This window comes from Scleropages formosus, chromosome 2 (assembly GCF_900964775.1).
Source record: "Scleropages formosus chromosome 2, fSclFor1.1, whole genome shotgun sequence".
NCBI classification, from domain to species: domain Eukaryota; kingdom Metazoa; phylum Chordata; class Actinopteri; order Osteoglossiformes; family Osteoglossidae; genus Scleropages; species Scleropages formosus.
Window position 1 is genome coordinate 13,212,326 of NC_041807.1, and position 15,424 is coordinate 13,227,749.

The 15,424-nt window shown below is 45.9% G+C and overlaps 2 protein-coding genes across 5 annotated transcripts in view; both read right to left on the minus strand.

The window, feature by feature from the left end:
• Positions 1–4,166: 4,166 nt before the first annotated feature.
• mest (mesoderm specific transcript) lies at positions 4,167–11,382 on the minus strand. 4 transcript variants are annotated; one of them, XM_018747337.1, is made up of 12 exons: positions 11,297–11,382; positions 9,182–9,371; positions 8,980–9,059; positions 8,525–8,602; positions 8,127–8,263; positions 7,918–7,976; positions 7,037–7,077; positions 6,391–6,461; positions 5,992–6,093; positions 5,709–5,785; positions 5,075–5,138; positions 4,167–4,963 (listed from the first exon to the last, which is right to left on the minus strand). In XM_018747337.1, the coding sequence occupies exons 2-12, from the start codon at positions 9,333–9,335 to the stop codon at positions 4,687–4,689; spliced, it is 1,140 nt and encodes a 379-aa protein (XP_018602853.1). In that variant the 5' UTR covers positions 9,336–9,371; positions 11,297–11,382; the 3' UTR covers positions 4,167–4,686. The 4 variants fall into 4 exon arrangements, with proteins under 4 accessions (XP_018602853.1, XP_018602854.1, XP_018602852.1 ...); XM_018747338.1 differs by lacking the exon at positions 11,297–11,382 and adding an exon at positions 10,991–11,280; XM_018747336.1 differs by lacking the exon at positions 11,297–11,382 and adding an exon at positions 10,054–10,210 and having other exon boundaries at positions 4,169–4,963.
• Positions 11,383–13,427: 2,045 nt separating this feature from the next.
• atp2b1a (ATPase plasma membrane Ca2+ transporting 1a) overlaps positions 13,428–15,424 on the minus strand; it is a 36,484-nt gene continuing 34,487 nt past the window's right edge. Inside the window, exon 23 of the mRNA XM_029259102.1 lies at positions 13,428–14,414. Coding sequence (XP_029114935.1) covers positions 14,091–14,414 — 324 coding nt within the window. The 3' untranslated portion in view covers positions 13,428–14,090. The remainder of the gene's footprint in view (positions 14,415–15,424) is intronic.

Here is a 15,424-nt window from a genome sequence, read left to right on the forward strand (position 1 = left end):
TTGTGCTCTGCATCATTAACAGCCCATACACAGCGGAACTTGAAGTCAATCGCTGGGAAGACGCCTTTTTGCACGTGCTGCGGCTCTTGGTGTGCCAGTCAGTCTGGACGCAGTGGCAAATCAGAGTACGGAACCAATCAAAAGTTTGAGTACACTTACAGGAAGCTTCTGCTTTTTTCCTCACAAGACATTTGGTTGGCAGGTTTAGCAAGAAATCAGCCAACATGTCTTCCCAGCTCTTCTGCAGTAATTCTCAGCGATGTAAGGCACCCATAGAAGACATAAATAAGGAAAGAAAAAAAACATTTTTCCCATAAAATCCCATATGCTGAAGGAGAATCATGGCTGCCACTAGTACTGACAAAGGAGGGGGAGATTCCAATCCCTACAGACCTTGGGCAGCCAAAACCAGTTACTGATTGTCCCCCCTTTCCTTCATTAATGAAAAAGTGAGGTAGCAGTATTCAACAGATTTACAGTCACTTCAATATACAAAAGAACATGCTTTGTTGCAGGAGGGTCCCACACAAACCAAGCACTGCTGCATCTGCTTTACCCAAATGTACCTGACTTGAGCTGAGCTCCCGATCACTCCAGGTCACTGTTCTATAGTCACAAATCAAGCTCAGGATAAGGGAATCACTCATACCAGGCTCATCTGAAGTGGACAGTGCAAGCAAACAAGTGTTTAGTCCTTGACTGAATAGTTGCTTTAGCTAAAGCTGTGCAGGTCAATTTATGACTTCTGTGATAGGGCACATGGCGAACTGGGAAATTCTGTCTTGTAACAGAAAGGCAAACCGGCTGTAAGAGAGGGCAGCCAGAGGGGAGAGGACATGACAAGGAGAGGAACGTGATCAGACACATGAAGGCTAAAAGACAAGAAGCAGAGCACACGAGATTCTGCGCATAGAAGGCCAAGAGTCCTGCTGTGTGGATGCGCTGGTGTGGGAGATAATGACCAACAGATCCTGTAAGGAAAAAGCAGCATGGCACACGAATGCATCCATTTTATATAAAAACAGAACAGGAAAGTGGACATGTTATACTGGAAGAGTTAAGTGATGACATGTAGCTCTAAGGTGAGGAAGCCACGGGTGTCATGAGAGCTCAACAGATAGAAACTCTACATAATTGCGACCATTCTGGGCCCCTTGAAACGACCCTTGGTACATATGGGTCAAGAGAAAATGGACACGAGACTAAACCTGTTATAGTTTTGCTGTATGTTGTTATTTTAATATTAACTGAATACTGTGCTGCCTGAAACTCATGGGGTGTAAAGACTTGGTTTTCATTGTAGTGCACATACAATATCTGTAATCTCATAATTTATAAATCTCTTTATACAAAAACATTCTGCACTAAAGAAAATTTTACCCCAAAGTGTCATAAAAACTGAAGCGCTTCATGCCATAGACTTCCATATTTCAACTGTCAACATGTACAATGCAATCTGCAGAAATGCAATTTAAAAACACTGGGACAAGGATTAAGTCTGAAGACTAAAATGCCCTTTTATAGTGGATTTACTCCATCTGGCTTTCTCAGACATGGTTTAAAATAGTCCTAGATTTGGCCTAGTCTAGATTTACCTAATCAGATTTCCTAAAAGAATATTATAGAGCTACTTCAGGAGTAAATGAAGGCTTAAATTAATGCTGTTTGTCAGTAGAGACACATGGATTATTTGCACTTTTTCAACACAGGTTGTGGGTGTTTCAATGTGTTCTTCCTTCTGGTTCCGCTGTTTGGTCATTTCCTCCTCCGATTACAGCAATTAAGGAATGTTCGTTATCCATTACATTTTTTCTTTTTTCACAGTTTTTATTCTTAGTTTATATCATTTTCAATTCACCCTCACATGAGCGATTCACTGCTATGTGCAAAAACACTAATGAGGATTAAAGCAGGTCTGCTTAAAGGAATTGTCAGGAATTACCCAAGTTTAAAGTTCACAAAATCTAAAATCTTTGAGCTTTCTGTAAAAGGCACCTTCCTAGAGGTCATGAGTCACCCTTGACCTGTTTAGTGAAAGACATATGTCCAGAACATCCAGTATACGCCCATGTTATTTCCACATTTTGCCACTTGCAGTGGTTGCAATAGCACTGAGGGTGGGCTGCATGACGTGTTTGTGTGGCAATGTAGGACATTCGATTATAAGTGTGTAACTTTGCTTTGCTGGAAAATTCAAGGCCTCCTGAAAGCTGTTCCCTTGAGCAGCCAAGTTTTTAAATAATGCTCAGCTGAACATTGATGTTGACTAATGCTGATCATGGAGACCAGGATTGCAGCGCTTGCAAAATCTGGAGTTAAGCATTTTTACAGAGCGACAGCAATTTGGCCAAAGCACAGTAATCACTGCCCTCATGTTTGCCAGGGGCGCCTGAGTTGTGGTGACATCACCTTCCAAGAAGCGAAGGTTCCAGACGCCAGCAGCTTACAGCAGCGCGGCTCATGCTGAATCAAAATGGCTTTTTGCAGAGATGGCAGCTAGATTCAGTGTAAATGAGACCTTACCCTGCCCTGGTTCATCTCCCTCACATGGTATGTACCAGAAGGTTAGAGGTCACCTAAGAAGAGGTCCAAATTTTCTGACTGGTAAAAAGAAGGTCCAAAGGTCCAGGCAATGGAGTAGTTGTTTCTGCTGTTTCTGACACATCTTGAAATAGATGTTCAGTTACATATTCTTCTGTTAGACTCAAGGTTATTCCATTTCATATGGGTACAATGACCTTTGTGTTTTTTTTTTTAAAATCCTCTTCCCTGAGGTCAGTGTGTCAGTTCTCTATGTGGACAAGAGCAAGGGCTGCGAAGAGCATATTACAGGTTACATCCAGTCTACTGTAAAGGAAACATTAGAAAAAGTTTAGGTGAAATTGATGCACAGCCCACAAACCAAGCAAGCAACCCCTTCCAATGTTTTTCTTTAGAGCTATCTCAACACTTCTTGGGAAAAACCAAGTATAGTTTTTACCCCTGCAGTGTAGGAATGGTTTAATTGGATTATCCCTTCTATTTAGCAAACGATTCCCAAATTCAGAATTCAGAGACACTTAATTGTATGGTGTTGGGGGGCAGCTGCCAGACTGAGCTAAGTGGTTTAGTAGGCTGGGGGGCAGCCTTGGGTGACCGCCAAGGGCATTTAGGGACAAGAAACACATCAGGTTGTTGTGATAAAGCCACCATCTAGAGCCTAAACAGAAAAGCAAATTATCAACCATTTTACATTTTGATGTCAGTTTCTCCTTCCGCTGGCAGTGGAAAGCTGGATGCAATACAGCTCATCGCTCTCACATCTTCATCTGGATGAACCAGTCATCTCTCCATTGGCCAATGAACTTACGACAAATTCTGTCCAAATGGACAAGTTGCTTATCTCATCCACACTGAGAGTTTAGAGCTTCTCTCTGCACACTGAAACCATAACTTCTACCAAATTTATACCATGCCAATGTACATCACATCACACTCCTGTGCATCAGACCACAGCTCCTGGTCCAGGTTATATTGGTATCTCTCCTGGACTATGGCAACTCCCTCCTGTCTGGTTTTCTGGCCTCTGCCATCAAACTTCACTAATATATTCATAATATCACTGCACAAGTTGCATTGATACTAGTAAAGTGTCTCCATGTCTCGCCACCAGCTTCCTGTCACTGCCTGTATCAAATTCAACACTGGTTACATCCAGAGGACTGTCAAAGAATTAGCACAATACCTATTAGACCTGATCAATAAATACACCCCATCAAGAACACTGTGCTCCACCTTATTTGGCTGTTTGCTTCACCCAGTCTGAGCTGGTCTAAAATCAAAGGCCCCTTGGTTACTGATTTGACCCTGGTGTTGTAAAACAAACTCACCTTCTCCCTCAGAAATGCTGAACCCCTGCTGAATCCCCCCAGAGCCTCCTTTCAGACCAACTCTCCTGACAGCTATATGAACAATTCCATCCATACCGTCTGCTGTGATTCTTCATGCATTTGCCATTGGATTCTCCCTTCTATACTTGAATCAAGTGTGCCAGCAAAATGGTGACAAAAACCACACCACCACAAAAAATAAACAGTCCTTTAATAATTGTGTTTTTTTTTTTTTTTTTTTACATAAAGCTCTATTTCTGTTGATGAATGTACTTTTGTATATCCTGAATTATACATCACTTTAGGGAACTGTCTTTTGTGAATGAAGGTAAAGGACCACACCTAGTGACTGCAGAAAGCACAGTTTTCGAAGTTAAATTTAGTCAAAAGAAAGGCAAAAAAACATTTCTGAAAAACTAGTTTAATTTGCATAAAATACAATTGTATCATTTACCAGTTTTTACAGTTCAAAAAGGATATTTGCAAAAATTGCTCATATAACATTCATAAAGGGCTTTTCTAAAAGTCTCCCATCTTAACCATGACCCTACAAAGCATCAAAGAATTAAATCTTTTCTTGATATGCACAGTATTGCTAGTGGGCTTGCTTGTGTGCCCCGGGAAATATTTTCAGACACGTATCCCATCACTGCAGAAAACATTCATTTCTCATTTGCAACACTGCTAGGCTGAAGTAAGCATGATGCGCATGATGCACACGTCATCATTTCTTCACAACAGATCTCTGTACAGTGGTCTGGAAGAACTCGTTCACATTTTAGATGGGGGGAAAAAAAAAAAAAAAATTACCTACTTTTTAGTGAATGTTTGCCTTTTTATTTTCTCCTCCCTGGCGGCCACCTCTGGGAGCAAGACAGCAATGTCTAACCTGCGCGAGACCAAAGGACTCAGACGGAAGGATACTTGAGGAGACGAGCCCATTGGTAACTCTGCAGTTGCTCAGTCTGGATGGAGGCTCATCAGAAGGAGTTGAAGAAGTTGAGATAGGCATTGACGAAGCCAGCGGGGTCCTCCAGCTGAGGGTAGTGACTGATATGCTCATCGAGAATGGACACTGTGGACCTCTGCACCAGCTTCCTGAAGGGGGGTGTTGCTGGACTATCATTACTGCACACAGACTTAATTCCCACAGCGATGGCTAAGGAGACGTTATGGACAGGTATGGCTGAAGTGAAGGCACTCACCGGTACAAGCTAATAAACTGAGGGTGAGGGTTTACTGGGTCCAGTGGCCCATAGATCATGTGCACTAGAAGAGAAGAGAGTCAAATCCTGAGATGCTGGTGGCTGTCGTTCACCGTCCTCCCCCATCAATTCAGGACATAGCAGTTTTCAGAATTAAGAATTAATAATTCAAACACATAACAAGCAGAAACAGCTCTTTTATGTAAGTGCTTGTAACAGACTGTGCAATGTGAGCTGAGAAGAACTGCCGAGCCGTCAAATCAATATTTACACAACGGTTCGGCACTTTCCCGCTCTGCTGGTCATTTGCCGGCAGATGGAGGAGGAAGGCGGTGGAAGCTACTTTAAGGATTAACGTAAGAGCCCTGGCCACTGCCACAGAAAATCGTGTGTTTCTCCTTACAGCGAAGTCTCAGTCCGCCCAGAGTGACGCCGTGGCACGCGCCTGGCAGGAGCTGTCATCCCCCTGCGCCATGGGGGCACTGCCACAGGGATAATACCGCTCACGGAAGGCAGCTTCTTGTGAAAAGGCTTTGCTGTTTTATAACTGCCACTAAGTGGCTACTGGGCACACAATCGCATAAATAAGCAGTGAAGCGCGAGGTCTGGCGCGTGGCATTGAGACTGTACTCACACGGAATGAGGGTGGAGGTGAGAGCCCCCACCCAACGCTCCCGATGCTTCAGCCTCTGGTTGATGTACTGCAGGATGCTGAGGAGAGAAGGGCTGCATCATTCCACACTCCTGTCTGAAACAGCAGCTTCACTTTTCACACACACAGTAAAGGGAATCAGGATCCAGGAGGTTCCTCTAAACCATAACTGTTGCAAACACACAACATGACGCAGCAGCAGAGCTGGTGTATTGTCCCGTCGCATAAATAACTGGGATGTGTAAGGAACAGATCCAGATCACACCTGTCCAGGACCAGGTTCCCGTCACTGAAGCGAAGTCCCGTCCACATGTCCCACAGCTCGGCCTCCGAGGGCTGGGTGTAAGGGCCGAACACTTCCCTCATGCTGCAGCACATGGGAGGTGCATAGGAAAGAGTGATTTGCAATTCATTATTGACATCACTTAATGATCACTGATAAATGACTAATAACTAAAGTCATGACTTCCACTCAAGGTGTTTGTTAGTAATTCCATTTTAACTTGTGTCAGTCGGGGGTGGGGGCTATCACCTTCATCGACAACCTTAGGGTCAATGTTCCAACAAGACGCCGTTGCTCAACAGCATTATCTAAGTCAAATAACACTTTGGTCTGCTTGAGCCCACTGAAGCCCCGCCCCCTCCAGCTGTGGCTGTCACTCACCCTCGCGAGAAGAGCAGGAAGTTGGTGAGCCTCGTCAGCACTGGGGACAGGAAGCCAGAGTCCTTCAGCAACTGCATGGGGGCAGAGGGCACAACCAAATGCTCCACCCATTCCATAATGCCTCCACTCTTTCAGGAAGGGAACCTCCACACATGCCTGAGCCCCAAAGAAACATCCACACAACAGCCATGCAGCTGGGGGGCCGATGGATGAGCCGGTTTCATTGCTTACTCATTTCGGTTTTACAATTACAAGGTAAGTTCGTTGTTCACTGTAAACGACTCATAATGGAAACGCATAAAAAGGTTAATGGGAAAACATGATGGCGTTTGCACCTTACACCACTGAAGTAATGATGTAACTGGTGAAAAAGAGTTGAACAACAGCGGAGCATCGCAGAACTGGCATCAAGAACATAATGAGAGTGCCGGACCCGGGCCACTGCTTTTGATGGTTGAAGGTCAAGGACTGTGTTTTACACGTTTCACGGTTCACCCCAGAGCAACACTTTAATTACACAAGTAAATCATTACATGGTCCATTTATTATGTACTGAGTGAGCATTCTAATTCTGACAGGGAATATTTTTGATATGCATGGACTCTAAAGAAATATGTTATTCAGTAAGACGGGTGTTCTGACCAACCTTCTGTAGGAACCTTGGATAGTACGTCTCTGGAAAAATGCCTGCACATAAGCAAAACAAAAGGCGGTGAAGACACAAACTCCAGGAGCTAGGGAACGTTACACAGCTTACGTTCCCTTTACATGCGTCATCGGTAGAGGTGGTCCTCAATTTACCACACATGTGACTGATGACAACCTGGACTTACGAAGCCATCCCATCAGCCTTATTACAAGATCTCCGAGTCCCAAATTTGGTAGCGATGCCCAAAGATGACCCCTCCGTCTGCCATACGATTACATCCGATGGCCGCACTGCCACGCGGCACAGTGTTTCTTATCGACTCTCTCAGCGTGTCTATCAGCGATTGCGTTTTATATACAAAACTTTTATTTACGGAATGTAAATAAAATATCTAGCAAACAAAACTGTAAGTATTCTGGTGGTGCTCAAAAGAAAAAGCAAAAGAAAACATAAAAAAATGAAAATAACACTGCAGCTGGAAAATATAATTCTGTACTGTATATTATTATCCTTCATTTGTATTATGTTAACATGAATGTTTGAAATTCGTGCAAAAATTTAAGTGCTATTATACAGCTTAGCACTGATATATGTCTCCACATTCCCTTATGGTTTATATAATACAGTAAAATGGGATTAAGCCGCTTTATGAGGATGTCGCTGGAACGGAACCCATCGTAAGCTGAGGACCACCTGTACTGTACCATGGTCCATGAACCATGGTTCCACTGTACAATGGCGGAGCCCTCGGAGTTTCAATCTTGCAACCTAACAAGTGCATTAGTTTGCAGCCCTCACCACTGTACCACCTATTGATTCGCATGTGGCTCAAACACACAGAGACGGCAGAGAGGGAGCAAATCTGCATCCTACTGTACCTCCGTTGGACAGACAGACGCTGTTGATCATCAGATGCCCTGTTTTGTTGTGGTTGCTCCTGGAAGACAAAGCAGAGGGGAAATGAGGATTGACGTTGCCGTGAGACTTGGTAGGATAAAATCAGAAGCTCCACGAGGGATAACAACGCCCTTCCCGTGTCCTCGAGGGACCCCGAGGACCCATTCAGCCATCACAGTACCCCACTGACCTGTAAAGCAGCTCCAGGGCCACAGTGTCCCCATAGTCATGGGACAGGAGGTTGACCCTCTGATTGGACAGGCCCAGGTGGGAGGCCAGGGCCTCCACGACACTGGCCTGCTCAAAGATGGAGTAGCGGTGGGGGCGCTGCGGGGCAGAGTGTGAGCAGCGCTGTTACGGACGTGGGCAGAACGGGCCTCTCCGCTATCCCAGCTGCAAACCCAATAAGCCTATTTGTCCAAACTCCCGAACGTGTTCAATCTCCTTGTTTTCAGGGCATTGCGCATTTTTTTGCGCTGACTCCATGCCCACCCGCTCCCTCTTAATGAACCATGCTGTGCAAGTGAGTCACGACATGCCCCATCCCTCTGCCACAGTGTCACAGGACTGGACTCAAATTCCACTCACAGGCTTGTCGCTGAAGCCGAAGCCCAGGAAGTCCAACGCAATGACCCTGTTGAAGCGTTGACTCAAGGGGTCCCAGATCTGTGGGTCACACAAGGGGACAAGCTCAGGAGACATGGGTGCAAAAAGGACCCATCTCTGTGTAGTCCTACAGTAACAACAGATATACAGGAACACTCATTTGGTCTCTCTCGCTCTCTCTCTCTCTCACACACACACACACCGGATTGCGAAAGCTGTAACCACACTGTTCAGTTAACCAAACAGTTTCAGGTCAGTTAATCATGAGTCACGAAAACAGCTCGCACTGTAAATTAAGGATACACAAATAAACAGGCCGGTTGGCTGAAATCTGAAAATTAACCCTGGGCCAAAAAACGGCTCCGAGCAGCCGGGATCGTCACGGTACACAGAACGCGTCTCCTGCGACAAGGACCATCCCGTGAGCATCGCCTCACCTTGTGCCAGTCATAGCTGGAGGTGGGAAACCCATGGAGGAGAATCACCACGTCGGAACTCCCCAGAACGCCAAACGATTCTGGCAACGAAAGCAATGGCAGAGCTCTGTCGCACAGAACACACCAAAGACTGACTATTCGTACATTTACTCCCTGCACTCGACCGTGAGTGCCCTGCCCACACGGTGAAAGCCCCACCCACCTCTGTAGAAGATGCTGTGGCCCTTGAAGGTGAAGGAGGCTCCTGTGGTTCGCCAGCCCTGCAGGGCCGGGGACAGCTGGGGTGGGGGGATGTGCAGGTAGACCGCGATGAGCGGCACACACAGCAGCCCCACCTGGAGCCACCACTCCTTCATCCTGCCGGGTCCCGGGGGGGCGCAGCAGTCCTCGCTCTGACAACACACCCGCCAACACAATCAGTGCGCTGCAGCTGTCACACGGCAGCGCTTGCACAGTGCTGGTCAAAGGGGCGGTAATGTACAGCCACGCTGGTGATGCATCATGGGAAGCAGGGTATCTTTGAACTAAACAACGACCACCAGCTTTAAGGAGCAAAATCACACTTTTGGCAGCCCTGTTCCCACAGCCTGCGTACAAGGGAGTGGAGGAACTGCGAGCCATCACACACTACTGGCAGTGAGTGATCACAGCCCGTTGTCTCTCTGACACACACACACACACACACACACACACACACACACACACACACACACACACACTCTCTAGGCCGCTCAAAGGCTTCGCACAGTTACCACTGACAACGACCCCATTAAAGCAGGTTAGCGCTAATCTCTGCGTACCGCCGTGAGCGCGCACACTCGGGCCGGGGGGGACGCGCACAGCGACATCCCCCGACACACACGGAGCGCGCGGCTCATGTCTGACACACTCTGTCCTCGCGCGTCTTCACTGATCTCATCTGCGCTACTCTACTGAGTGACCTGCCCCGGCTGCCGACAGACCCCCACCCGCTGACCTGACTCTCTAACACCCACAAACACACAGGCTGCGCGCGCGCGCGCGCTTTGATCAGTACGCCCCCGACCGCATTCCTACTCATCCGAGGCGACGTACAGTCGAGCTGCGGCGGGTCATCGTCGATGAGAGACGCGCAAAATCCCGGGAGGCTCCTGTGGGCGCGCGGACGCAGGCCACTCCGGACTACGATCCGGAGTATCGGCACGCTGCGCCCCAAAAGGCGTGGACTCGCGCGACGCGTTGCCAGGGACGCGGTGTCAGCTATGCGCGAAGGAGGGGAGCGCCACCTGGCGGCGGGGGGATCTAATAACGTGTTGCAGGCGACGCGGGAAGAGAGACTTTCGTTGCTGTCAAGGGGCTGATTGTAAGAGGCGGAAGTAAACGGTAATGTGTCTATTGTGTGTGGTTAACCTGCAGAAAAAAAAGTTTATGCAGCTACTCGTGTGATGCACACTGGTGCATATAGTGGAAAGAAACTGGCTTTGCTTGGGAGTCACGTCTCTCTCCCTACTCTACTGTCATGCACACTGCATTTTCACTGTTTTCTATGAGATAATGGACGTCGCTTTAGAGAAGCGTCTGCTAAACGAATACATGTAAGTTTGTACAGCAGCGTTCTGCGTCAGATGGAAAAATAAAACGGGCAGTAAAGTAACTGGTGAGATGTAACACGTATTTGGGATTAAAAAGATGATCAATAGTACACAATGAAGTTGGAAGATACTTCGGTTTGCCTGCTGAACCTCAGGGGACCCCTCCTCCACCCCCTCGGTTATAGCCGTGATTTTTTAAACTTTATTTACAAAACCAACAATTTCAACATTTAATTAATAGCCGTCATATACTATGACTGACTTTGAAATCACGTCATTTAATGGCGACCAAGTTCTACCACTGAGATCAACGAGGAGCGCCTCCGATCTAGACCAACGGCCTCTACTGTGTTTCAAAGTGAATGACAGTGTTTCAGAGAGACTGAGCAAGTGGCCAGTAACAGTAGATGTAGCGCTAGATTTAGCGCTAGGACACCCACCTGATCGCAGCCCAGGAAGTGGCGCCAGCACTTGCGAGGCGCGCGCCCTCAGCCGAGCACGTGCCACGTGGCTCACGTTTTTACGGTTCGCGTAAATCGTAAAATATTGTTTGAATTCCCACTTTCTCTGGGTTTTCAGGTCAAGCTTGAGGTGGACACCCCTCCCCCCTCCGCGCCCCTCCCACGTGCTGGATGTGGACAGTGCTGAGGACGGAGGGATAAAAATCGTGACAGAGAGAGTCACAGTCCAGCGCGGTGACACGGATAACCCGAAACATACGGCTGTCTCGGCACGCCGGCTTTTACCGTGTTATCAAGGGAAGCCCCTTTCCTGACTGTGATACGTGACCCTGTGAAGGGCAGTCCTGGCCGTAGGAATGGGCACACAGCAAACGGACGGCGGCAAAGCTATTTGTCCAATAAATGGCGCCGGGCAGTCATGTGACGTCAGAAACCAGTTAAAGGCCCCTCGTGACCACTAGATGGCGCCCTGGTGTCCGCTTTGAAGTACTTCTGCCCGTCCTCCAAAAATGATTAAAGAACAATCCTGGCATTTCCATCATCGCAACATTACGGGCAATTCCCGTGTGCCAAGAAACCGAGTTTGCACTGAACCCCAGCGCCAGCACACACGACGTCCTGGCACAGAGCGCCCTGCACGTTACACAAGTTCGATTATGCCGTGATTTTAATTTATATGGGGCCCAGCGCAGCTACGCGGCCTCAAAATAACGGAATAAACGCAGAACTCGCAACTTAGCAGTAGGCTAAATATTCATTTTATTTTTAAAAACCATACACATTACTTGACAAGTTTCAAATGTAAATCGAATCACGATAACCATTTACATTGCTCAAAATAAACAGACGAAGTATTTTTAAACCTCCAAATTTTAAAATAGAAAACAATCCATAAAACAGATGGATAAACATTCATTCCCGTTACAGGAAGAAGCTACAGAATAAACTTGTCATGGATTTATGGATTCGTTTATTTGCAATTTCAAGCTGCTTTTTTTTTTTTTTTTCCTTTTCCTTTTTTAAAATTTGTAAAACAGAAGGAAAACTAAATTTAAACCCCAAATCAGTGTGAGTCGGCCTTAGGATGAGCGTCTCAGGGCCGCCCTCCTGCTCCGGCCTGGGAGGGGGGCGGCCGATCACCTGCATCCTGCTGCCCAAACAAAATTAACCCACAAGGTTAACGAGCTATTTCACAACATAAAACATGTTAGTATTTCCAGAGCAGGCCTGAAGAGATGCCCGCTTTAGTTTCATACTATCAGCCACCCTGAGAAAAGCGGATTCCTAGCAGAACCACCACAACTGCTCCTCGACATCCTGCACCTTGTGTCGCCCGCGAGGTTGGAGAGAATCCCCAAAATGCTGGTTCTGTAGGCTGCATGATAACATCTGCAGGTTCATAAAAAATACAAAGGTACTTTTTACACATTTGTATCAAAGTTTCTCCAAGGTAATGTTCTGAAATAAAGTACCCTGTATGGTGATACCAGTGTAAATCTAGTGTTCCCCCCTCAGCTGTTTTAAAAAATATGCCAATGCTTTAGTGTTTCCAGTATATCAGGTCTCAAAAAAAATTCAAAACGCAAAAACATATGTATATATTAAATCAACTGCAGCAACATTTATTGTCTGTGGTGGGAGTCTTGCGGACTAAGATGAAGACAGAATACAAATGGTTTTTTGGTATTTGAAACAACACCCCAGAAGTTAAGTATTAAGCTTTGCGAAAAGGAAATTTTTAAAAATTTCAATAAATAAAAACCAAAAATATTCCACTCGCTTTTTGACCAAGACAATATTATTCTACCTAAAGACATCAAATCTGAGGTTAAAATTCTCTTTTGGATTTTGTTTAATTTTCAATACGATCCTCGTCTATGCCTGAGTAAACAGTAAGTCAATATAGTACATTGGCAGGGACTGAAGCTCCGCTGAGTGAAAGCTGGGCCATTCCACCACGAGGTCCATACACTTCGTCTCATTCTAATAAGAAACCTGGAAGGGATCGGATCTCGGTCCTCTCCAAGATGACCTGCTGACCCCAACGTGGCTGCAGCAATTTAACCCTTGACGGTGAAGACTGCAGCAGTGCACTCCTTGTATTTACACGACTGCATCGGACAGTCTTGGAATTAAAGGAATCATCCCTCAATCCCCCCACCTTGTGAAAATATTAGAAATGAGATCTTAACAGGTTTCCCGTAAACACGAGAGACCAACTCAAACAATTAAGCAGAAAATATTTATAGAAACACAAAGAGGCACCCCCCAATTCTTTTCCCTCCCATCCCATACAGACTACAACACCTCTGCTCACTGCTAGACAAGCCTTAGTGTTATCTACTTGACTACCAGGACCTATACATCTACAAATATTTAACAAACTTTGCAGGCAAAAATAGTTCCGTTTCAATAGAAACACCCTTTTTTTTTTCCTGGGGGGGGGGGGGAAACAGCAGTATCTGAAATTACTTATTCTTGCACCTTCCATTTGTCTGCTTCATTCATCAGGAAGCTCCTTCACCTACAAATTAAATATCCACAAAGCTTGTAAACAGACCTGCTTCTCTGAGAACATAAATAATTCAAAATATTAACAGCCAATATAGTAGAAATTAAAGTGTCTGAATGTGTAAGGGAAAAAGATAATATACAACACACATCCAGATCAACTACAGACCCTGCTTTATGGTCTTTCCATTTAATACATGTTCTCTTTAGCTATGATGAAAGCCCCTCTCTTACGAAAATAAGAAAAAAAATAGGTCACTTTCAGTCTAATTTTATAAACACCCCTCCCCTTTTCACCAGGTAATATTGATCAAAGAGGGTTGGGAAGTGCCACTGTAGGTGGGAAACATTTTACTGTGGGATGGGGGTGGGGGCAAACAAACCCTACATTGTCATGTTTGGTCTTGTTTCAGTCTTGCACAAGTGAGGCTCAGAGAGGACATTCTGGTGGTACCAGCTCTCCACAGTGCCCCTCACTGGTATCCTCTGAAGCATGTTGTGCTCCAAGGACAGAGCAAAAAATGATCAAATGAGTAGTAAGAAAAAGGTAGTGGCTGGCTGTGCTGGATCAGAGGGATGTCTCCAGGCTGTGCAGGGGGCTTCCTGGGGCAGTGGGGCTCACACACTTGCTGCTCTCCAGGAAGAGGTGGATGCTGCTGTCCACAGCATTATTGTTCTTGTTGGGTGAGGGTGGGGGAGGAGGTGTGGAGTTACGCTTGGTGGGGGCATCGTCCTCAGCATCAGTGTCATCAATCAAGGGGATGTGGGGCTCTGAATCCTCTATTCGGAACTCGGGGTGGGTCATGAAGTTGTGGATAGAGCTCCTGGACTCTGGTTTCTCCAGCCCCTCATACGGGGATAGGCTGCTGCGGAAGGCGTTCACCACTCGGATCTACAAGAGCACCATCGGAGGTAAGCAAACAATTAGTGTCACACAGCAATCAAACACAGCCAGTCCAGTTTGCATTTTAAATAGGAGTTAGACCTGTGGACATACAGGCTCATTTTTTAAATTAGTCAGTCCAAGTGAGTTTGGATATCAAAACAGCCTCAAGCCTGACAAATTCTCAGGAATGTGTAGTTTGTGACAAGCAGAAAATTAAATAGGTCACAAAAAAAAAATTTGTTACAATCTGCTAGGAAGTGGACACAAGTCCAAGCTAATGCACCAAAGGCTCTCATACCAAACCCAGACAGAACAGAAACCATTAACAGCTCTATTATCTCACACAAGACCTTTTAGCCTCAGTCCAATTTATTCAAAATGCAAAAATCCACAAGAGAGCAAATTCATGAAACAAAGCTGAACACATGAGGTTATTTATTCATCATGCCAAGGAGGATGGGTTTTAAGGGGTAAGTTGCTGATTATGTGGGGGGGGGAATAAAAATTAAGCCAGGCAGATCAGAGCTTTTCAGCACAGTAGACTCACAAACCACTTGATACTACACTCATGCAGAGCATGGCTACCTGTCTTTCAATAGCAGTAAACCTTTGAGTATAGCCCATGTCACATTTCACAGAATCTATGAAGGAATATGTTGGATCAGCGTTAAACTCCCCGTTTTTCCTCCAAGCTCATCATGGCATTGATCAACACACTTCAACAGCTATGCAAGGCAGAAGTCTTGGACCTTTGCATCTCACTCCTGACTTCAGTCAGTTGGGAGCCACAAAGGGTCTTGTTTTAGTCCCACACAGAGTATTGTGAATTTTTACAGAGTTGAGCATATCTCACACATCAAGTGGAAAGCTTTTGCACAGGAAGATGGTGGTGTCTGCTCACTTGCTGCAAAAAAAAGGTTTAGGTGAACACAAGGACAAACATCAGTAAGCCTCATCTTCATCCTTCCTAAAGTGTCATGAATGTTGCTTTCATCACAGCAGGGCCTAAAAAACAG

Excerpts from the sequence above, each read along its gene's own strand:
- mest (XM_018747336.1), bottom strand. The coding sequence starts at position 10,074 with ATGACCCGCCGCAGCTCGACT. Across the intron at positions 8,264-8,524 it reads TCGGCTTCAGCGACAAGCCT|CGCCCCCACCGCTACTCCAT; the intron begins GTGAGTGGAATT and ends TCTGCCCCGCAG. Across the intron at positions 7,977-8,126 it reads GCCCTGGAGCTGCTTTACAG|GAGCAACCACAACAAAACAG; the intron begins GTCAGTGGGGTA and ends TTTGTCTTCCAG.